The sequence below is a fragment of the Dermacentor andersoni genome, chromosome 6 (assembly GCF_023375885.2).
Source record: "Dermacentor andersoni chromosome 6, qqDerAnde1_hic_scaffold, whole genome shotgun sequence".
NCBI classification, from domain to species: Eukaryota; Metazoa; Arthropoda; class Arachnida; order Ixodida; family Ixodidae; genus Dermacentor; species Dermacentor andersoni.
In genome coordinates, this window is record NC_092819.1 from 96109177 (window position 1) to 96133252 (window position 24076).

The 24076-nt window shown below is 49.4% G+C and overlaps 1 protein-coding gene across 2 annotated transcripts in view; it reads right to left on the reverse strand.

The window, feature by feature from the left end:
- Nucleotides 1–24076, reverse strand: part of LOC126522606 (uncharacterized) — a 38708-nt gene that overhangs the window by 4700 nt on the left and 9932 nt on the right. For both annotated transcript variants that reach the window (XM_050171377.3, XM_072288828.1), the window contains exons 2-3: nt 12024–12091; nt 10953–11185 (exon numbers count right to left, since the gene is read on the reverse strand). In XM_050171377.3, the coding sequence (XP_050027334.1) occupies nt 10953–11185; nt 12024–12084 (294 nt within the window). In that variant the 5' untranslated portion in view covers nt 12085–12091. The remainder of the gene's footprint in view (nt 1–10952; nt 11186–12023; nt 12092–24076) is intronic.

Below are 24076 nucleotides of genomic sequence, written 5' to 3' on the forward strand. Positions count from 1 at the left end.
CACGCTTATATCGCCTTCCGTTTCTCTACCACGGGATGCCCTTTAAAACCACGGCGCTGCAGTTTTTGCTTTTCTTTTCTTTCTTCTTCTCCGCCCTTAAACTGGCTCTCTTAACTATACTACGCGCAGAGACAAAGCAACAGCGCGCGCATGCGATCCCATAGATGAGATGAATATATATATATATATATATATATATATATATATATATATATATATATATATATATATTGTTACGTAGGAAGACGCAGAGGAAAAGCTATGTACAAGTATATTTACAAGGAAAATACGCTGCGCTTGGCCAAGAGGCAACAGCCCGCGCTAGCTTCTTATCGTCGTCGTCGTCTTCACACTGCTGGCCTTTCGTGATCGCGCATATTGTGCCGTAGCACTACCCCCGGCTGCAAAAGCGCCGTCCCGGAGCGACTAAAGATCGGACTCGGAAGCAGTGTAGTAGGCCTTGAGCCTACTGACGTGTACGACATCACTAGATGCCACAGGAGAGGACGAGGTTGAGGCCACAGGAGCAATTTCGTAAGTCACAGGCGTCACCTGGCGCAGCACGCGGTAGGGCCCTGTGTATCGCGAAAGGAGCTTCTCTGAAAGTCCGACGTGACGAGAGGGCGACCACAAGAGCACGAGCGCACCTGGTGAAAACTGTACGTCACGATGGCGGGCGTTGTACTGACACTGCTGAGTGGTCTGTGAGGCCGTCAGTCGAGCACGGGCAAGCTGGCGTGCATGGTCGGCGAGGGCGATGGCGTCGCGCGCATACTCGCTTGTTGAGACCGCAGCAGGAGGAAGTGCCGTGTCTAGGGGGCAAGGTAGGTTCGCGACCGTACAGTAGATAAAAGGGAGAAAATCCGGCGGTGTCGTGCCGGGAAGAATTGTACGCAAATGTTACGTAAGGAAGGGCAATGTCCCAGTCGTGGTGGTCCTTGGAAACGTACTTGGCCAGCATATCGGTAAGAGTACGGTTTAACCGCTCTGTCAGGCCATTGGTTTGAGGATGGTATGAAGTAGTCAGTTTGTGTTGAATGGAGCAGGAACGCACAATGTCAGCGATAACTTTCGAGAGGAAGTTTCGACCACGGTCAGTAAGCAGCTGTCGCGGGGCGCCATGAAGCAAGATAATGTCACGCAAGAGAAAGTCCGCGACGTCAGTGGCGCAGCTGGTAGGGAGAGCCCGAGTGATAGCGTATCGGGTGGCGTAATCAGTCGCGACGGCTACCCATTTGTTCCCAGAAGATGACGTGGGAAAGGGACCGAGCAGGTCTAATCCAACACGAAAGAACGGTTCCACAGGGACGGTGATCTGCTGGAGATGACCGGCAGGTAGCACCTGAGGTGTCTTCCGACGCTGGCAGGGATCACAGGCAGCAACATAGCGTCGAACGGAGCGAGCGAGACCAGGCCAATAGAAGCGGCGGCGGACGCGGTCGTACGTGCGGGTGACCCCAAGATGTCCTGAAGTGGGTGCGTCATGCATCTCAAAGAGCACAGTCTGTCGTAGCTGTTTTGGCACGACAAGAAGAAGGTCAGAGCCGTCAGGGAGGAAGTTCCTTCGATACAGAATGCCACCCTGGAGGACATATCGGCGAACGGATGCGTCGGTAGGTGTGGAGCGCAGGCGCTCGATAAGTGCTCGCAGCGATAGGTCTCGGTACTGCTCATCGGCGATGTTACCGAAGGCAGAGACAGAGAAAATGCCGTTGGTGCTACTACTGTCGGCGTCGTCAGGCTCGTCGACCGGGTAGCGAGACAGGCAGTCAGCGTCCTTGTGTAGTCGGCCAGATTTATAGGTGACAGTATACGAATATTCTTGGAGGCGTAAGGCCCAGCGACCAAGTCTTCCTGTAGGATCTTTCAGTGAGCATAACCAGCAAAGCGCGTGATGGTCTGTGACAACGGAAAAGGATCGGCCATATAAGTATGGGCGGAATTTCGCAACCGCCCAAACTAGGGCCAGACACTCACGCTCAGTGATGGAATAGTTGCGCTCCGCAGGTGAGAGGAGCCTGCTGGCGTAAGCGATAACACGGTCGTGGCCACGCTGGCGTTGTGCCAGTACTGCTCCAATTCCGTGACCGCTGGCATCAGTACGGACTTCGGTAGGCGCAGAAGGATCGAAATGGGCCAAAACGGGAGGCGTTGTGAGAATGTCGATTAGATGAGAGAATGCAGAGGCCTCGTTATCGCCCCACTGGAAAGGAGCGTCTTTTTTCAAAAGGTCGGTTAGTGGTCGTGCTATGGCGGCGAAATTTCTCACGAAACGGCGGAAGTACGAACAAAGGCCGATGAAGCTGTGCACATCCTTGACACACTTCGGAACAGGGAAGTGCGTAACAGCATGGATCTTGCCTGGGTCCGGTTGCACTCCGTTCGCGTCAACGAGATGTCCAAGGACGGTAATCTGGCGACGGCCAAATTGGCACTTCGATGCGTTGAGTTGCAGACCGGCTCGCCGAAAAACGTCCAGGACTGCTGAGAGGCGCTCGAGGTGCGTAGCGAACGTTGGGGAGAATACGATAACGTCGTCCAAGTAGCACAGGCACGTGGACCATTTGAAACCGTGAAGAAGGGAGTCCATCATGCGTTCAAAAGTGGCAGGGGCGTTACATAGACCGAACGGCATCACTTTGAATTGATAAAGACCGTCGGGTGTGACAAAAGCAGTCTTCTCGCGGTCGAGATCGTCCACGGCAATCTGCCAGTAGCCGGAGCGAAGGTCAATAGAAGAGAAATAGCGAGCACCGTGGAGGCAGTCAAGGGCGTCATCAATCCGAGGTAGGGGATACACGTCCTTTTTGGTAACCCTGTTAAGGTGCCGATAATCCACGCAAAAGCGCCATGAGCCATCCTTCTTTTTGACCAGTACTACAGGTGACGCCCATGGACTATATGATGGTTCAATAATGTTCTTGGCAAGCATTTTGCGAACTTCTGCGTGAATAACTTGACGCTCAGCTGGTGACACTCGATACGGGCGGCGATGAATAGGAGGGGCATCGCCGGTATTAATGCGATGTTTGACAGCTGTAGTTTGGGCTAAAGGACGATCGTTAAAGTCAAAAATATCGTGGTAGGAAAACAGAACGCGGTAGAGTTCACGAGCGTGCTCGGAGGGCAAGTCGGGGGCAATCATTTTCCGTAAGTCAGCGATGGTACAATTTGCCGACTGCGATGGTAGAGGAGTATCGGATGAAGTGTCGTCTACTGCAATGGATGCTACTGAGTGATCCTCGAATGAACAAAGCTGGGCCAAAGACATCCCACGTGGCAGCACTTGTGTCGTCAAGCCAAAGTTGACCACTGGCAGGCAGACGCAATTCGCCGTAATAGATAAAACTGTATGGGGTACTGTGATCCCGTGTGTAAGGAGGACGTCTTGCATAGGAGCCACGATGTAGTGACCGTCGGGGACTGGTGGGGATGACACTAGGTCAACGTAGGTCAGTGCCGAAGGTGGCAAGCGAACGAAGTCGGCGGAACTGAGGCGACTGGGGTGTGGTTCAGCAGGATCCAGAACAGGCAGGTCAAGGCGGAGAGTACTGGCGGAACAATCGATGAGAGCAGAATGTGCGGAAAGGAAGTCTAAGCCGAGGATGATGTCGTGGGGACAGTGGGCGATGACTGTGAATAGCACGATTGTTGAGCGATCGGCGAAGGAGACGCGGGCGGTACACATACCAATTACGGGGGCTGTTCCGCCATCGGCGACACGGACAACAGGCGTCGTGGCGGGCGTGATAATTTTCTTGAGCCGGTTACGAAGGTCAGCGCTCATTACGGACAAATGCGCCCCAGTGTCTATGAGAGCAGACACAGAAACACCGTCGACTTGCACGTCAAGAAGGTTCAGATGAGTGGGCAAAGTCAGTAGAGGATTTGGCGGCGTAGGGAGCAATGCAGCGTCACCTCGAGGCGCTGCATCGTCTAGTTTTCCGGCTGGGAGCGGCGTCCGAAGGGAGGTGGCGAATAGGAGCGACGGGGCTGGGGAGAGCGAGATTGTCGTCGTTGGGGCGAAGGCGAACGAGAATAGGGGCGGTTCGTTGCAGGAGCATCAGTGGCGGCATTATCGGAGCGTGCGGCATAGGGACGAGAAGGGCCACCTGAGGGGCGAGAGTAGGCAGTATAAGTAGACCGGCTCGGGGAACTCCAGCGACTACGACAGTGCCGAGAAATGTGCCCGATTCGATGGCAGTGGAAACAAATAGGCTTGTCGTCAGCAGTGCGCCATTCAGATGGGTTGCGGAAACGTGGTGGGTAAGAAGATGCGGGACGGGGCGAAATCGAAGAAGCCGGGCGGGTATTAGGGCGATGGGCCGAGCAGAGGGTGTGAAGACCCATGTTTTCAAACTCCTGGCGGACAACTGCCTGGATCAGTGAGACCGTGACTGCAGATGTGTTGGTGGGACTGGAGTCGAAGGCAGCCGGATAGGCGGCCTCGATCTCACGCCGGACGATCCTGGTAACATCGGCAGTGTTGTTGGGACGAGGAGCGTCGGCACAGGAAGATGTCGCTGGGGTGTTGGGCAGACGGGCAAACTGCTGGTCAATACGTCGGCTTTTGGCGAGTTCCAGGCGGCGGCACTCTCTTATAACAGCATCCACCGTCGCTACGTTGTTGCAAACGAGCAAGTTGAAGGCGTCATCGGCAATGCCTTTGAGGATGTGGGAAACCTTGTCTGACTCAGTCATGTGGGTGTCAACTTTGCGGCACAGAGCCAAGACGTCCTGAATGTACGTGACATAAGGCTCTGTTGACGTCTGCACACGGCCGGAAAGCGCCTTCTGCGCGGCAAGTTGTTGACCGTAGGGGTTGCCGAACAAGTCTCGAAGCTGTGTCTTAAGTGAATCCCAACTGGTGAGCTCATCTTCGTGCGTGCGATACCAAACTCGATGTGTGCCACCGAGGTAAAAGACTACGTTGGCGAGCATAATAGTAGGGTCCCACCGGTTATTGCGGCTGACGTGTTCATACAGGCTGATCCAGTCATCGACGTCTTCCCCATCTTGGCCCGAGAATACGCCAGGATCACGGGGAGCGGGGAGAGTGATGTAGGTCGTCGAAGTGGCAGCAGGTGTCGGAGCCGGCGGAGTCGGGTTGTCGTCGCCGGGAGCCATGAAGGAAGGCTCGACGTACCGTCCACTGCGAAGCTCCGTGACGAGGTACAGGGAACGTCCACCTCCACCAGATATGTTACGTAGGAAGACGCAGAGGAAAAGCTATGTACAAGTATATTTACAAGGAAAATACGCTGCGCTTGGCCAAGAGGCAACAGCCCGCGCTAGCTTCTTATCGTCGTCGTCGTCTTCACACTGCTGGCCTTTCGTGATCGCGCATATTGTGCCGTAGCAATATATATAGAAAACTATCAGTCATAGCTCTCGTAGTATAGCCCTCTGGGCCGTTTCCTTTTTTTTTTTTTTCTTCGTAGTCCTATTAGGGTTATTATAATTACACGAAGGTATTTCGCCCTCATCAGCAGCAGTCCTTGGTATAGTTATTCTGGCGGCTAGCTTCCCACGCTATGCGTGCCGCCATCGCACCTGGTTAAGCTTCTTCTAGACGCTAGAGTTACACTATGTCCGCGCAACCTTGAGCGATCGGGAAGCGCGTTTTCCCCGCTTGGCCGGCGGAGAAGGGACTATCGCGGAAACCGACTATCGCGGACAACAAGAGTCCCTTTCCACGTAAGTGTGAGGCTCGGAGCAGGAGCTGTGGCGCTTGAAAGTGGCCTGGCGCCTGACTAGTACACTCTAGCCTGACGAACCAACCGACTGAGCTATCTTTCCGGGCAACATCGAAGGGTCACGAGTTCAAATCACCTGTTATGTTCCTTTTTTTTTTTTCGCCCCTTTTTCTTTTCTTTTCTTTCTTTTAATGTCTTTTCCTTTATTTTATCACTGTACGGGAACCCTCCTAAAAAAAAAGAAAAAAAAGAACGATATATATCTTCAAATATGTATGGCCTCACACTCACATGTGCAGGTCATAAATACCAGGTTCTGTAGCCGAGTGCCATCCATGCGGTATAACCGAGCTCAGATTGGTCCACCTTGACTGACCAAATAGGGCACCACTGTAGGTTAAATGAGGCGTACAACTCCTACGGGACCCGCCGTGGTTGCTCAGTGGTTATGGTGTTAGACTGCTGAGCACGAGGTCGCGGGATCGGACCCCGACCACGGCGGCCGCATTTCGATGGGGGCGAAATGCGAAAACACCCGTGTACTTAGAATTAGGTGCACGTTAAAGAACCCCAGGTGGTCGAAATTTTCGGAGTCCTCCACTACGGCGTGCATAATCAGAAAGTGGTTTTGTCACGTACAACCCCATAAATTAATTTTTAATTTAACTCCTACGGGGACGGTAGAGTATCCGTCTCCAGTGCAAGAGGACCGTGATTCAAATCCCGGTGCCGCGCTATTCTCCACCGGAAAATACAAAAAAAAAACCGTGTGTTGAGAAAATTGCACAAACAGGCCTGGAGTGCGGCCTGATCCCGGTGACCAGAACCGGTAACGCACTCTCTCACCAGAGCAGGATTGGCCACCCTGGTGCAGTACTTGGCCACAACCTCCTATATGAATACAACAATCGAACCCCGGCCCTCAGTCCCCAGCAGCCGCGAAGCAACTGACCACGGCGGCGGTCAGATCTGTGACGCTGCAGAGGGTGCTAAGAATACCTGGCTCCGGACAGGCCGCCATTGGAATCTGAACCTGGCAACGTTTAACGTTAGAACGCTATCTAGTGAGGCGAGTCTAGCAGTGTTATTGGAGGAATTAGAGGGTAGTAAATGGGATATAATAGGGCTCAGTGAGGTTAGGAGGACAAAAGAAGCATATACAGTGCTAAAAAGCGGGCATGTACTGTGTTACCGGGGCTTAGCGGAGAGACGAGAACTAGGAGTCGGATTCCTGATTAATAAGGAAATAGCTGGTAACATACAGGAATTCTATAGCATTAACGAGAGGGTGGCATGTCTTGTTGTGAAACTTAATAAGAGGTACAAAATGAAGGTTGTACAGGTCTACGCTCCTACATCTAGTCATGATGACCAGGAAGTCGAAAGCTTTTATGAAGACGTAGAATCGGCGATGAGTAAAGTCAAAACAAAATACACTATACTGATGGGCGACTTCAATGCCAGGGTAGGCAAGAAGCAGGCTGGAGACAAGTCAGTGGGGGAATATGGCATAGGCTCTAGGAATAGCAGAGGAGAATTATTAGTAGAGTTTGCAGAACAGAATAATATGCGGATAATGAATACCTTTTTCCGCAAGCGGGTTAGCCGAAAGTGGACGTGGAGGAGCCCGAATGGTGAGACTAGAAATGAAATCGACTTCATACTCTGCGCGAACCCTGGCATCATTCAAGATGTAGACGTGCTCGGCAAGGTACGCTGCAGTGACCACAGGATGGTAAGAACTCGAATTAGCCTAGACTTGAGGAGGGAACGAAAGAAACTGGTACACAAGAAGCCAATCAATGAGTTAGCGGTAAGAGGGAAACTAGAGGAATTCCGGATCAAACTACAGAACAGGTATCCGGCTTTAACTCAGGAAGAGGACCTTAGTGTTGAAGCAATGAACGACAACCTCATGGGCATCATTAAGGAGTGCGCAATAGAAGTCGGTGGTAACGCCGTTAGACAGGAAACCAGTAAGCTATCGCAGGAGACGAAAGATCTGATCAAGAAACGCCAATGTACGAAAGCCTCTAATCCTACAGCTAGAATAGAACTGGCAGAACTTTCTAAGTTAATCAACAAGCGTAAGACAGCGGACATCAGGAACTATAATATGGATAGAATTGAACAGGCTCTCAGGAACGGAGGAAGCCTAAAAACAGTGAAGAAGAAACTAGGAATAGGCAAGAATCAGATGTGTGCGTTAAGAGACAAAGCCGGCAATATCGTTACTAATATGGATGAGATAGTTCAAGTGGCTGAGGAGTTCTATAGAGATTTATACAGTACCAGTGGCACCCACGACGATAGTGGAAGAGAGAATAGCCTAGAGGAATTCGAAATCCCACAGGTAACGCCAGAAGAAGTAAAGAAAGCCTTAGGAGCTATGCAAAGGGGGAAGGCAGCTGGGGAGGATCAGGTAACAGCAGATTTGTTGAAGGATGGTGGTCAGATTGTTCTAGAGAAACTGGCCACCCTGTATACGCAATGCCTCATAACCTCGAGCGTACCGGAATCTTGGAAGAACGCTAACATAATCCTAATCCATAAGAAAGGGAACGCCAAAGACTTGAAAAATTATAGACCGATCAGCTTACTGTCCGTTGCCTACAAAGTATTTACTAAGGTAATCGCAAATAGAATCAGGAACACCTTAGACTTCTGTCAACCAAAGGACCAAGCAGGATTCCGTAAAGGCTACTCAACAATAGACCATATTCACACTATCAATCAAGTGATAGAGAAATGTGCAGAATATAACCAACCCTTATATATAGCTTTCATTGATTACGAGAAAGCGTTTGATTCAGTCGAAACCTCAGCAGTCATGGAGGCATTACGGAATCAGGGTGTAGATGAGCCATATGTAAAAATACTGGAAGATATCTATAGCGGCTCCACAGCCAACGTAGTCCTCCACATAGAAAGCAACAAAATCCCTATAAAGAAAGGCGTCAGACAGGGAGATACGATATCTCCAATGCTATTCACAGCATGTTTACAGGAGGTATTCAGAGGCCTGGAGTGGGAAGAATTGGGGATAAAAGTTGATGGAGAATACCTTAGCAACTTGCGATTCGCTGATGATATTGCCTTGCTTAGTAACTCAGGAGACCAATTGCAATGCATGCTCACTGACCTGGAGAGGCAAAGCAGAAGGGTGGGTCTGAAAATTAATCTGCAGGAAACTAAAATACTGTTTAACAGTCTCGGAAGAGAACAGCAGTTTACGATAGGTAGCGAAACACTGGAAGTGGTAAGGGAATACATCTACTTAGGGCAGGTAGTGACCACGGATCCGGATCATGAGACTGAAATAACCAGAAGAATAAGAATGGGTTGGGGTGCGTTTGGCAGGCATTCTCAAATCATGAACAGTAGGTTGCCACTATCCCTCAAAAGGAAAGTGTACAACAGCTGTGTGTTACCAGTACTCAGATATGGGGCAGAAACCTGGAGGCTTACGAAAAGGGTTCTGCTGAAATTGAGGACGACGCAACGAGCTATGGAAAGAAGAATGATGGGTGTAACGCTAAGGGATAAGAAAAGAGCAGATTGGGTGAGGCAACAAACGCGGGTAAACGACATCTTAGTTGAAATCAAGAAAAAGAAATGGGCATGGGCCGGACATGTAATGAGGAGGGAAGATAACCGATGGTCACTAAGAGCTACGGACTGGATTCCAAGGGAAGGGAAGCGTAGCAGGGGGCGGCAGAAAGTTAGGTGGGCAGATGACATTAAGACGTTTGCAGGGACAACATGGCCACAATTAGTACATGACCGGGGTAGTTGGAGAAGTATGGGAGAGGCCTTTGCCCTGCAGTGGGCGTAACTAGGCTGATGATGATGATGATGAAGTGTGTTTTTGCGAGCGTGAAAGATGCCCGCGAATACACGCAAAATTGCCGCGCGAATGGTCGCCTTTGAGTGTATTCTCGGGCTTCTTTCACGCTCGGAAAAGCACTCTTATGTAGCACGTATCGAGCAATAGAAAGCTGTATCAGGAGTTTTTCATTCTGCTCTAAAATTTTCTCATCGACACTTTTCATCTAATTAAAATATTTGAGAAGCTGACTAATTAAGACTAACTGTGTAGCTAGGCGGTATGTAAGAAATAGTATTGGTATCTCCAAGCGACGGCAAACAACATTTCCTTGGTTCTGTACAGCTGCGTAGCATTGGCATATTTTTAAATATTGGTGCATGAGAGTTGGGACACCCTGTATATTCAAACAATATTGTCTGAATATATGCGTATGTGACGCGAATTTGATTCCGCCCAGCACTGGAGAAATCCTAATTTTCTTTCTCTTGCCACTGAAGAGCGGCATATACCGAATGAACTAACTTGGTGTCAGATAGGTTCATTTAATAGCTCACATACCCAGTGAACGAAATTGGAGTCAGAGAGGTTTATTGAAGTGTACCGCATTTACAATAGCCCATACGCAGCGACGCGAGTTGGTCAGCCCGGTTCCCTCAGCACAGCAGCCCAGTGAGTGAAACCCATGAGACCGAGAACATCCCAGTGACCCAAGATGGCGCGACAGACAGACAGACGGACAGACGGACAGCCCGACAGACCGACCGACCGACCGACAGACAGACAGACAGACAGACAGACAGACAGACAGACAGACAGACAGACAGTTAGACAGATAGATAGATAGATAGATAGATAGATAGATAGATAGATAGATAGATAGATAGATAGATAGATAGATAGATAGATAGATAGATAGATAGATAGATAGATAGATAGATAGATAGATAGATAGATAGATAGATAGATAGTTGGATAGATAGTTGGATAGATAGATAGATAGATAGATAGATAGATAGATAGATAGATAGATAGATAGATAGATAGATAGATAGATAGATAGATAGATAGATAGATAGATAGATAGATAGATAGATTGATAGATAGATTGATAGATCGATAGATCGATAGATCGATAGATAGATAGATAGATAGATAGATAGATAGATAGATAGATAGATAGATAGATAGATAGATAGATAGATAGATAGATAGATAGATAGATAGATAGATAGATTCGTAAAGCATGATAGTCTTAATCGCATTAAAAGCCACCTTATACGTGTACCCAGACAAAAGTGAGGGCGAAATAAAAATGATATGCCAACATCACTAAATGGCAAACGTTAAAGAGAACATGATCAACAATAAAGGCCTTGACCATGCAATTGCTTATGACTTTCAAAGGCAGTGCATCGGAGCGTCCCTACCGTGTCGCGCATGGCGCCGATGATAGTGCGCACGTTAAGCGCGTACACGAACTTCTCGAGGAGTCGGCGGAACCGGTGTTCCTCGGTGTCGTCACCCAGGTGGTCGGCCGACAGCTCGAGCAGCTCCTGCTGCCGCCGGATCTCGTCCACCAGGCGCTCGCGGCGCGCAGCCTCCGCCGCCGCCGACGCATCGACCGAGGTCTTCGCGGTTGGCGGACCGACCTTCAGCACGGCTGCGCCCAAATTTAGGCATGGTGGAGCACGTGTGAAGTACCTTTTAAATACACAGAGCCAGCAGGCACTGTTACCCACGAAAGGACGAGGAAAAAAATCAACTGTGTTTTAGTATTAAATTGTAGAATTAGTAAGAAAAAGGGAAATGAAAATGTGGGAAGATGCAACTTCCCGCTTGTCGGAGCCGAATTCACAACCTCAGCATAACGCGTGTGGGGCTCGACCGATTGCGTTACGGCGGCGTCTGTTACAATGCAGCTTGCCCTGCTCGTGTAAGAATAGCATAGAGAGCTATTGATTGAGACAACTTTGTCAACGTAAACAATTTCACAGAGCTAAGCTGCTTTGGCACTTGCCCACGTGACCCTCCGTTGAGCATTCTAAAGGGTGTTTGCCGCAATCAAGCTTCAAGAAAATTGAAATTGCCCAGTTTCCTTCGCTTTATATCTTGGTTTTATATAATATTTCACTTATTGCACCTGCGTTTGCATATCATTTATTGAATGATTATGTCGTACCCTAACATTTTTTTACATCAATATGCCGCTTCGTAATTTAGTTAATTCATTGTTATTGTGCTGCCTAGAGCACAAACTAAAGGAAACGACAGGAACGCCGACCAGGAAGGCAAGCACGTTCGTCCCCTTCAACTTGCGCTGTACACAGCGCAAGGATAATGAACTTCCATGAACAAGCCCAATTCATCGCCACTACAAAATGTCAGTTCAGCTCACGTTTCGTTTAACTAGATTTGTTTATATAATTCTCACTTTATGTGTTGATCTCTTCAGTTACCTTGCTCTATGCTTTATGTGTGCACGAGAAGCACATACGTACCCGCTTGCACTGCCACGATGGCGACGAGGACCGCGAAAACCAAGAGGGCTGCTCGAGCCATGGCGGACCTGCACGCAGCATGCAAATGTCGCTTACTAGTGACGTTAAGGTTGGTTCCGAGGAAACATGCGTTCAATGAAAATTGAAACGGTCGTGTTGTTTCACTCAATGACGAATCATTCAGAAGACATTCAGCGTACGAGTTTCTTCTGGAACTCGGATTCGCAGATTCCACGGAGCCTCGAGAGAGGTCATGGAGAACGCGGGTGCAGACCCAAAGTCGCAGCTTACATGAGCGTCGTTTATCAAAAAACAGAATGAGCAGTTTGGCATGGCAATCATAACGACTCATCCACGTGAACAGATAAGTATTGATACAGATCGGATTTGATACAGATCAACGCGAAGAGAAGAAGCACCAATATTATCGAACAAGATTAGTGGCTTTTGCTTCCTCATATGATTTAAGAGGACGTCAGCTCACTTTCTTTTATGGCAAGGAACAACGGCTTACTCATCGAACGGAGGGAGCAAGTGACATATAAAACTGCTAGGAGATGAACATATCGCTTAGTATTGTTTGCGAGGCGGAGACAAGCATGAATGTTGTTTATGCAAGGCGAATGCTGAAGGTGTCGCGATGAGACCCCGTGTCCCAAGAACGCAGTCAGGACTCTGTCTATCGGGTGATCGAGGAGACCCTTTTTATTCAGCGAACGCCTCTTATATAAGCTCCGAACATCACCTCATCCACCCTGCTGACACAAACGCTGTTGGCGTCGCCTCTCTCGTCACTGACACTATAACATGGCGGCCGAAGCCAGAAAGAACAACACTTCTTCGTCATCGCCTCTTGTCTGTACGTCCTGTTCTACATCGTGACACTAAGCCGCCTGAGTTGGAGCGCTGACCCGACGCAAGCGATTATAGTCCAGCAAAGGCACGCACGTAGGAATTGAAACAGGAGATATGAACAACATCGGTTCTTGGCTGTGCGGATGACGGGCCTGGCTCTTCGAGAGCAATCTCGTATGTCACATCTGAAAGCTGTTGCAGGGTTCGGTAGGGACCTGAATATCGCGACAGAGGTTTCTCCGATAGGCCCACACGACGAAATGGTGACCACAGGAGCACGAGGGAGCCAGGTAAATACTGCACGCCCCTATGATGCGTATCGTCATGGGACTTCTGGGCAGCCTGATAATAAATAAGGCGAGCGGCGGGCATTCTGGCGGGCCTGTGCTGCCATAGAAATCGCATCGCGGGCATAAGCAGTGTGCGACTATGTGACTTGTGGAAGTACAGTGTCCAGTGGCAAAACGGGTTCACGACAAAACAGTAGATAAAACACTGAGTAACCTGCAGTGTCATGAATTGTACGCGAAGGTGACGTATGGCAGGGCGATGTCCCCGTCCTGGTGGTCTGGAGAAACGCGCATAGCTAGCATGTTCGTGAGCGTTCTGTTCAATCGCTCTATGAAACCGTTAGTCTATGGATGGTAAGCAGTGGCTATTTGATGTTCAGTAGATCATAGGCGGAGAAAATCATCAGTTATCTTTGACAAGAAGTAACGTCGGCGATCGACGTGGCGCTGACGTGGAGTACCGTGGTGCAAGATGGTGTTGTGTAGGAGGAAATCTGCGACGTCAGCGGCACAACTTGTAGCAGAGCTGCCGTAATGGCGGAACGCGTGCCGTAATCGGTTGCAACTGCAACCTGTTTGTTGCCCTTGGATGAGGAAGGGAAAGGGCCAAGTAGGTCGAGTCTCACGCGAAAGAAACGCCCTGTGGGAATATCGATTGGTTGTAAAAGCCCAGCTGGAGACATGGGAGTGGGCTTCCAGCGTTGGCACAGGTCGCAAGCAGTCACATACCGGCGCACAGAGCGGTAGAGGTCGGGCCACGAGAAACGGCGCCGGACTCGGTGAAAGGCGCAAGTAACACCGAAATGTCCAGAGGTGGGCGCGTCATTGAGTAGTTGAAGCACGGTGCGTTGAAGGTGCTCCGGTACGGCCAGCAGTAGGTCAACAGTAGAGACCTTTAGCTTGTCCGCTATTCTGGTAAACGGGAGCGGTTTGGGCAGATTGCCCGGTTTGCAGGGGCGTAAACGTGAGCGGCCAGAGCGGTGCAGCCGCCTGCTGGCGTAGAGTTCAACCAGACAAACACAGAGCTAAAACTGCAGTAACCCACTATATCCTGCTTCTCTACTCGTGCAAATTTTTGGCAGCGGCGTAATTGTGAACACGATTACGTCACTGTCGAAAATTTACACCAGCAGCTAAGCAAAATATACTAATTAGCGCTGTGTTTGTGCGGTTGTGCTTTGCGCCACCAGCTGGCGCCACCAATCTGGCCGCTTACGTTTACGCCTCCGCTAAACCGGCAAACCGCCCGCTCTTGCCGGAATACCGGACACGCCAAAAGTCTCAACTATCACGGCGCAAGTTGCGTTTGTACAGGGCTCCATCGGACATACAGAAGAGATGCAGGGAAGGATAAGGATTTGGCGAGCTTAACCGATCTATGATGATTCGCAGAAAGGGATCACGGCGCTTTTCATCGCCTGTGTTGAGGAAGCCTGAGATGGACATAACGCTGGCGTCGGATTCGAGGTCTGTGGCTTCCGGTGGGTCGGCAGGGTGGCGGGACAAGCAGTAGCCGTCCTGATATAAACGGCCGGATTTGTACACTACAGAGAAAGTGTATTCCTGCAAGCGGAATGCCCAACGCCCAAGACGCCCTGTAGGGTCGTCCTTCAACGAGGAGAGCCAGCATACCGCGTAGTCGTCGGTAATTACGCGGTATTAGCGACAAAATATGTATGGGAGAAACTTCGCGATCGCCCAAACCAGCAATAGGCACTCTCGCTCCGTGATAGAATCGTTACGTTCGGCCGTGGAGAGAAGACGGTTTGCGTAAGCTATAACGCACTCTTGACCACGCTGAATCTGAGCAAGAACAGCGCCAATGCCATGACTACTAGCATCAGTACAAATTTCTGTCGGTTCTGAAAGGCCAAAATGGGCCAAAATTGGGGAGATCGTCCAGAGTCTGATGAGTGCTGTGAAGGATTCGGTCTGCCGCTGTCCCCACGCGAAGGCGACGTCGTTCTTTAAAAGCTCGGTGAGAGGGCGCGCAATGTCACCAAATTTTTAACAAAGCGACGAAAGTGCGAGCATAAGCCTATGAAGCTGCGAGCATGGCACAGGAAAGTCTTGCACGGCTCGAACTTTGGCCGGGTCAGGTTGAATTCCATTGGCGTTTACAAGATGTCCGAGAACGGTGATTTCACGACGACCGAAGTGACACTTCGACGAGTTGAGCTGAAGTTTCGCAGCGCGAAACGTAGCAAGGACAGTCGCGAGACGCTCAATGTGAAATTGAAAGGTTGGAGCGAAGACGATTACGTCGTCGAGATAACACAGACAGATGGTCCAATTCAGGCCTCCGAGAAGGCTGTCCATCATTACCACGAACGTCGCCAGGGCATGATAAAGGCTGTCTTCTTGCGATCCTTCTCATCAAGAGCGATCTGCCATTAGCCCGAGCGGATGTGAGTCTATGAAAAATATTTCACCCCATGTAGACAGTCAAGTGCATCGTCGACACGAGGCTATAGATACATGTCCTTCTTGGTGGTCGTCTTGGGATGGCGATAATCAACACAAAATCTCCAGATGTCTTTTTTTCTTGACCAGGACTTCTGGTGAGGCCCACGGGCTAGCGGAAGGCTCGATGATGTTCTTCAGCATCTTCGCCACTTCGCTTTGAATGATGCTGCGCTCTGCTGCAGACATGCGGTAGGGGTGGCGATAAACGGGACTTGCGTCGTCGGTGTGAATCCGACGAGTGACTACGGCTGTCTGGCCGAGCGGGCGTTCATCTGAATCAAAAATATCGTCGTGACTGAACATTATGCGCCTAAGGTCTTCAGTTTGAGCTGGAGAAAGGTAGGAAGCGATTATTTTATCAACGTCGTGGCAGGGTGACGGAGCCGAACGAGAACACGTGACGTGACAAAGGCAGAAATAGTGGGCGCGAGCGGAGATATCTCGTACTCGAGCACAGGTGTCAGATGGGCCACTGTCATGTTACCGGGGAGAACATGTGCAACAGACCCAAAGTTGAGAACGTGAAGCCAAGTATAATTATCGACAGTGGTGACAAGGGTACATGGGACCGCGATGCCATGCTGTAGAATAACTTCGACAAGCGGAGATACGATGTAGTCGCCATCAGGAACATGTGGTCGAGCGTTAAAAGGTACAGTAGTAGAGGCTTGAGGCGGCAATTGAGCTAATTCTGCAGGATACAGGGACGGAGGATGTTCATCAAAAACAAAGTAGCTGTCACAAGGAAGGTCCAGCCGCACGACATCTCTAGCGCAGTCTGTTAGGGCAGAAGAGGTCGAAAGAAACTCCAGCGCCAAAATCAGGTCATGCGGAGAGTGCTCTAACACAATAAATAAGACGATGATTTGCTGGCTGGAAATCGTTACTCGTGCTTTACACATGCCGGCAACCGGTGGCGTACTGCCGTCGGCGACGCGCACTGTGCACGGTACGGCAGACGTGAGGCCCTTTCTTAGTCTTTTGCGAAGAGCGGCACTCATTACAGACATATGCGCACCGGTACCGACGAGGGACTTCACTGGGACTCCATCCACCTCAACGTCTTATATCTTTGCAAGGGTAGGCAATGTGATCCGAGGATTTGCCGGCCGGGTCGGTGACGCAGCGTAACCTTCGGGAGCTGCACCGACTAGTTTTCCTGTGGCACGAATGCGGGGGAAGAAGAGCGGTGGGCCTTCGGCGAACGAGACCGACGACTTAGGGGCGATGGTGACCGGCCGGTTCGGAAAGTCGTAGGTACGTTGTCGGTATTCGTAGATAAGGGACGCACAAAGAAACGGAAAGCACCTTGATCTGGACGGTCGGTTTGGATGCTCCACCTTGGGGCGATGACTAACGACTGTGGCAATGAAGAGCGATATGTCCAACACGCGAGCCATTGAAACAAATCGGCCTATCATCCGGTGTTCTCCAGTCGGCCGGGTTACGACGGCGAGTTGGAACTGCTGAAAACGGGGAAGCAGTGGTTGGGCCGGGGCCGGTCCTGACTGACACCGGCTTCACGGATGTGGCGGAGAGACGGGAGGCCTAAATTTGCTATCTCTTGTCTGACAAGGGCCTGCATAAGCGATACAGAACATGCGTTGCCTGGGCTATGCTGACGAGCAACGGCGGGTGACATGGCTTCAAGCTCGCGATGAATTAACTGCGCCAAATTTTCTTGTCCAGACATAGGAGGCCCACCTGGCTGTTCTTCACACGAAGACATTGAAGCTGTATTTGACAGCCTGTTGAACTGCTGCGTAATGCTGTGATTCTTCATCAGCTCGAACTTGCGGCACTCTTTGATGATCGCGGCCACCGAGTCATAGTTCTTGCAGATAAGCAGGTTGCTATGCCCTTCAGGATATAGCCATTCTTGCCGGTCTCGTTCATGGCTTTGTGAGCTTTACGACAGAATGCGAGGACATCTTGAATATATGCCATGTAAGATGCTGTTGAAGTTTTAGCACGGTTGGATAGCTCCTTCTTCGCTGGCAGGTGATATCCAAAAGGCTTTCCAAAGAGGTCTAGAAGCTTCTGCTTGTCGACGTCCCAACTCCTTATGTCTTGCTCGTGGGTCTCGTACCATGCTAGCGCAGTGTCGCGGAGGTAGGATCTCCCATTCGCTAGCATTAGCGTTGGGTCCTACCGATTATTTTCGCTCACACGCTCATGCCAGGAAATCCAGTCTTCAACGTCCATGCCATCGATGCCATGAAGGTCCCTCGGTCTCGCGGCTGGTACAACACGACGGAGGTCAGAGTCTGCGGCACCAGAGGTGGGTGGTCGGTCATTGTGGTGCTTTGGCTGTCGATCATCGTGTCAGGGCGCACGCGGCGACCGCTGCGGAGCTCCGTGCTGGTACCCCGCACTTCCACCGAAATGTTGCGAGGTGGAGACTAGCACGAATGTTGTTTATGCAAAGCGAATGCTGAAGGCACCAGCTAACACTATTACATGGCTGCCGAAGCGCCCCAGCAACAACACTTATTCGTCATCGTCTCTTGTCTGCGTGTCCTGTTCTGCATCGCGACAGTTTTTAACTCTGTTTCTCTGCCGAGAAGCAGAATCGACTACCGTGAAGTGCTACTTCGACAACAGATAATCAATCTGCGCAAGATGTCGAGGTCGTTGCTATGCTGAGGTCGTTGGTGAGTTATCCGAGCACTCCTGGATAATATGCTAACGCCATCTGCTAAATGCGCACTGCAAGTCTTGAATTCCATTGAACCATTACTTGCTGGTCTACAGTAACAAAATGGCTTCCCATCCACAACCACTGCGGTCATTCGGAACAAGTCAAGTGCGCTTCCATACTTCAATGGAAGGCCAAAAGTCTGCAGTCAAGGATGTCAGAATTTCTGCACCTTTATTTGCGAACAAGTTCCCCGTTATCATAATTTGTGAACATCATTTTCCAAAGACAATTCAACTGTCGGGCTACGAATCATCTGTTTCTTCATCATGCATAGAACGTAGTCAAGTTGTGTATATCTGCAAGGAGTTCACGTATGTTCAACAAACAGTGCAGCCTCACAAGGATAATCAATACGTGTGTCTCCGTGCTAAAAAGAAGAAAGTTTCATTCATACTGATAGGCGCCTACATATCCCCATCACGTCGACTTGATCGACAGAGACTAAACGACATACTCACAAGAACTCCAGGTCGTCGGATAATAAAAAAAATTATGGCGTTTTACGTGCCAAAACCACTTCCTGATTATGAGGCACGCCGTAGTGGAGGACGCCGGAAATTTCGACCACCTGGGGTTCTTTAACGTGCACCTAAATCTAAGTACACGGGTGTTTTCGCATTTCGCCCCCATCGAAATGCGGCCGCGGTGGCCGGGATACGATCCCGCGACCTTGTGCTCAGCAGCCCAACACCATAGCCACTGAGCAACCACGGCAGGTCCCTCGGATAATCATGAGTGACATTAACGCCCATCATCCACTCTGGCGAAACCTCAGGACCAACCAACCAGGCACGAGTCTTGTTGATCTCGCTGCCCAGCATGGACTAAGAGTTTTGAACGGTGGCTGCCCGACTTATCTCCGAGGAGTGACATACAGCGGCTACTTGGACTTGACATCAGGGTCGCATAGCTTAAGTTCCAAAGTTCAATAGTTCACAGACATTGAAACTCATGGCAGCAACCATATTCCTACGTACATGACTATCAGAGGCCTTGACAGTTCTCTTTACCCTGTGCTCTCAAGGCAGGTAGGCTAGCAAGATTACCGAATTTCGATCAAGGAAAAGTGCAGACATGATCATACCAAGCCCCTCGAAAGCATGATCATACAAGCACTTCAGGCTTCTACGCGGACGTTTGCAACATCTACAAGGCGCACAGATTTCGACCAAGAATTGGAGAGGCTTCAGGTGATCCGCCGGTTGATCGAGAGACGATGTAGGTGTACTAAATCCATTTATGACCTGAGGGAAGCCCGACGCATTCAGAAGAAAGTTCAGCGTCAGATAAACAAACTTCAGGACCAACGATAAAAGAGCTACTGCGAATAGCGGTACCCTCGCAAGCCGTTATCCCCCGTGTAGAGAACTCTTCAGGGTCTTCGTTCACCTCCACAACAACGTCGTGCCTAAACAGCGCTGTCTCTACATCAAAGTCGTCTAGCTCGAGCTTGAGGTCACGGAACAATTTTGTGCGAAGGTTACTGGCGACTTCGTTCTGCTGGGTGACTTTTTGCTACATGATCTCTCGCTACATCGCGAGAGATCAGAGCACGAAAGTGCCTTTCTCTATGGAAGAACTGCAAGCGGCCTTGGCTGCGTGCAGGCGATCGTCGTTACCCGGTCCCAATAGGGTGACTTACACTGCCTTAAGGTGCCTAGGTTCAGCAGCACAACGTTGTCTTCTGGATATATTCAATCCAGAGGATGACCCGACAAGTAGATATATCTCCAGTCGTGGTGTCCCACAAGGCAGAGTGTTGAGCCCCACTCTTTTCAATCTCGTTCTAGTGGGGCTCGCCGAAACGCTACCACAGACTGCTAATGTCTCGCTTTACGCTGACGTTATTTGCGTCTGGGTATCCGGCATGACAACGCCACCAGTGCGCGTCGGGATACAGAAAGCGGCAACTTTGACGGCGGAAAAATGTGCACTAGTGGCATTTACACGAAAACCGATGTCTTTCTGCCCGGCATGTATCGAGGCCCAGTCAATTGCGTGCAAGAAAGCTCACAGGTTCTTAGGCGTTATTGTGGATTGGGCCCTCACCTGGAGTCCGCATGTCTCATACATGAAGAAAAATCTCATTTGTTTTGCGGATATGTTCAGATTCGTAGCTGGAAAATCGTGGGGACCATCCGTGCGCTTCATGTTGCAGCTATACACGGCACTTTTTCTCGCATTTTTGCGATATAGTCTTCCTGTTTTGTCCAACATATGCAAGACTAATCTCCTTGAACTACTGAGCGTACAAGCCCAGCACTGCGGACATGTCTTGGCCTCCCGAATGTTCTTCGACAGCTGCAGCAATTGTCATTGCACTGGAGCACCCGGTCACTACTCATATCGTCGGTGAGACGCAAACAGCACACATTCGACACCCTTCTCGGCTACCATCCCACCATTTAGCCGATTTGCCAGCGCGAAGACCACAGGCTACATTCGGTGGTATTGTGACGAGAAACCATGACTCGATGTCATCTGGCTTCAAGCCTACGAAATGCCCTATATCGGCATTGGGGTGTTTCCGGCAAATTCACGTGTGCCACTCAATTCTAGGTATTGCTAAGGAGGCAGACTTGTCACCGCTAGCCCTGAAGCAATCATCTCTGCTTCTCCTCAGCGAGTCTTATTTTTACCGCATACACATTTACACTGGCGGTTCCACCGATTCGAACAGCTCTACCAGAACAGTAGTTGTTCCATCAGACGCCGTCTCCTTGCAGTTTAAATGTTCGCACAATACAACGTTAACAGTAGCAGAATTTGCGGCCATTCAAATGCACTCTAGTACGTGCTTCAGCAGCCACCGAAACGTTGCGGCATTTTCTGCGACTCCAAAGCAGCCCTACAAACTCTGCAGTTTGCCCTACGTCATGGGTTACACGAGCAGCTGGTGTACGAAATAAGGCACGCTCATAATGCCGGGCTCGAGAAAGGCCACGACATTGCGGAATTATCGGCAATGACAACGCAGATGAAGCCGCGCGTTCGGCTCAACAAAAACATCAGCGGGTTCCTATACCACTTTCAAGAACTGATGCTGCGCGAGAACTTCAATCCGTTGCTCGCCACATCGCACTTCTACGATGGAATTCACCTGGTTTCACCAACTCACGCTTGTACTATCTCGACCTCAACTTGCGACTTCGCCTACCACCAGGACTCTCCCGTCGCGGAACAACTTCACTGTGTCGCATGTGGTTGTGCATGGCATTTACAAATACCTATTCGTTCCTGATAGGAATGGCCAACAACGCAGCGTGCAATTTGTGCGGGTGCGATGAGACTCTAGAGCGCCTTCTGTTTCCCTGCCCATCCTTTGACACTCAACGACGTACTTCTCAAGTGAAACTCAACCTAGTAGACCATATAGAGTGCTCTCAGAAGAAAAGATCCTTGGACCATGGCCTATGCGTTATTGCATGCAAGAGGCCACAAAAGCCTTTCTGCGTTTCTTGAAGGACACTGGATGGTATGAACGCTTGTGACAGTGGAGATTCCTCTGCGACTGACTGTGAATGACTGACTACTATTTTTCGTTTCTCTCCTTATCTGTTCTTCACTTTTTCCCTTCCCAAGTGTAGGGTAGCCAAGCTGCCACGTCCTTGGTTAACTTCCGCTACCTTTCTATCTTCATTTCTCCCCCTCTCTCTCTCTGTTCGGTTCTTGTGGCCTTACGTTGTCTGGTTTACAGTGCATGAATCCGTATTGGAAACGTTGTCAGGAGCCTGTGAGAATTTCAAAAGAGCCTCGACCCAAAGGCAAACGTTTGAGAGTCGGTAGTATAGGTCAATTTGCTTCATAAAACATGGTAGCCAAATAAAGTAGAGCCGACTATCTCAGCAATCAAAAACAGATCTGACCATGGCGCCACAAATGGGAGATTTCATGTGACTCACTGACGCGAAAATTCAATATTTTTCTTAAAGAAATTGTATCGCGTTGCTAATTGTTTATGCACATATTGGTCAGCATCATGGTAACATGCGACATTATTCTAAGCAATGATCTTTATAGCTATTAAGATGGTGTTAGCACTTGCAACGATATAGGCATTACATTGTGCTACTACAGTTCACATAAAAAAAATCCAACACACATGAACATGTGAATGTGCAACACATCAGAATATTCATCGAAAAGAAAATAACACGAAAGCAGTTCACATAAAAAAAATCTAACACACATGAACATGTGAATGTGCAACACATCAAAATATTCATCGAAAAGAAAATCACACGAAAGCAAGGACAGCGACAGCTCGCACAAATTCTACGAACGCCAACTTTGCCTCAAAATGTGGCTCATAGCCTCGTGGGTAGGAACCATGTTTCGAGCCAACAACCACCACCTTTATTCTTCCTTATTTTCATTTCTTCGGTTTAACTTTGTGACTTGAGAAGCGTTGCTCAAGCGGCCAGCGTTTCTTCTTTTTCGGGGATGTTCCACTGCTGCAGTCATCTTCTCAGTTTTTAATAGGAAATATTGTTTACCTGTGCATTGCACATTAAGTCAGGCACGCAAACACGGACGCAAGCAAGAAGAGAAGGACAGCACAAACGCTAATTATAAAGTAAAAGGTCGCACAGTGACAAAAAACAAAGCCCAAGGCTTTATAGTTGATATTCGGCGTGTGTGTCGTTCTTCTCGTTCTGCTTCTTTCCATGTCTGCGCGCCTGGCTTCCCGTATCGAGAGTTTCTACGATCTTGCTCAATTTTCAATCGTCCAATTCTTTAGCTACCTCTCTGTGGCTTTTTTTGTCTTTTTCGCCATCGGTCGTCGAGTCAGCCAACACGCCGAAGCCAGTTGTGTTGTGAGCAGCCGCTTCGCCGTTATGCCATAGGTTCTGTCCTCTCGTATAAAATAAATGGCTATATACCTTAGCGTTTAATTTTCCTTTGTTTTCTAGAAATATCATATACACATGGGCTAATGAAAAGGCCCTCAATATTTTTTACGAATAAATATGCTGGCCTGTAAGAACCGTCACATTCGACGATGCTCCGCCGCTTGTTTAGTGGACACATGAAATAACCTCGATCCTAGCCCTCGCAAAGATAAACCTTGGCCCTGACGAAACCCGGTCACCTTGTTGAAACGTTGGCTCCAGGCCGACGCGCCCCTTGTTTGTCGGTTTTTGATCGCTTCTAGATCTTCCTGCGACCTTTTGGTCTTGCTTGGATGTGAAAGCGCTGTATTCACTCACCAGTTATCTCGGTGATGAGAGCTTTGTTTGTTTACTTGCTTGCTTGCTTGCTTGCTTGCTTGCTTGCTTGCTTGCTTGCTTGCTTGCTGGCTTGCTGGCTTGCTTGTTTGCTTGTTTGCTTGCCCTCTCGCTTGCTCGCTCATTCGTTCGTTCGTTCCTTTCAGATAACGGTTTCCATGTGAACTAATGTTCGATGCCTACGCTACAGCTGTAAGGTTTGCGGCATGTATGAGTTCAGGAGTCCTTGTTGGCATTTATTACATATATGCACAGCAATCATAACAGGGAGTGTAGCACTGTAGCGAACGTTGCCTTGCCGAAGAAAGAACGGCGGTTTGATTTGCCTAATCTATCTATCTATCTATCTATCTATCTATCTATCTATCTATCTATCTATCTATCTATCTATCTATCTATCTATCTATCTATCTATCTATCTATCTATCTATCTATCTATCTATCTATCTATCTATCTATCTATCTATCTATCTATCTATCTATCTATCTATCTAAAGCCGACACTCAGTAACC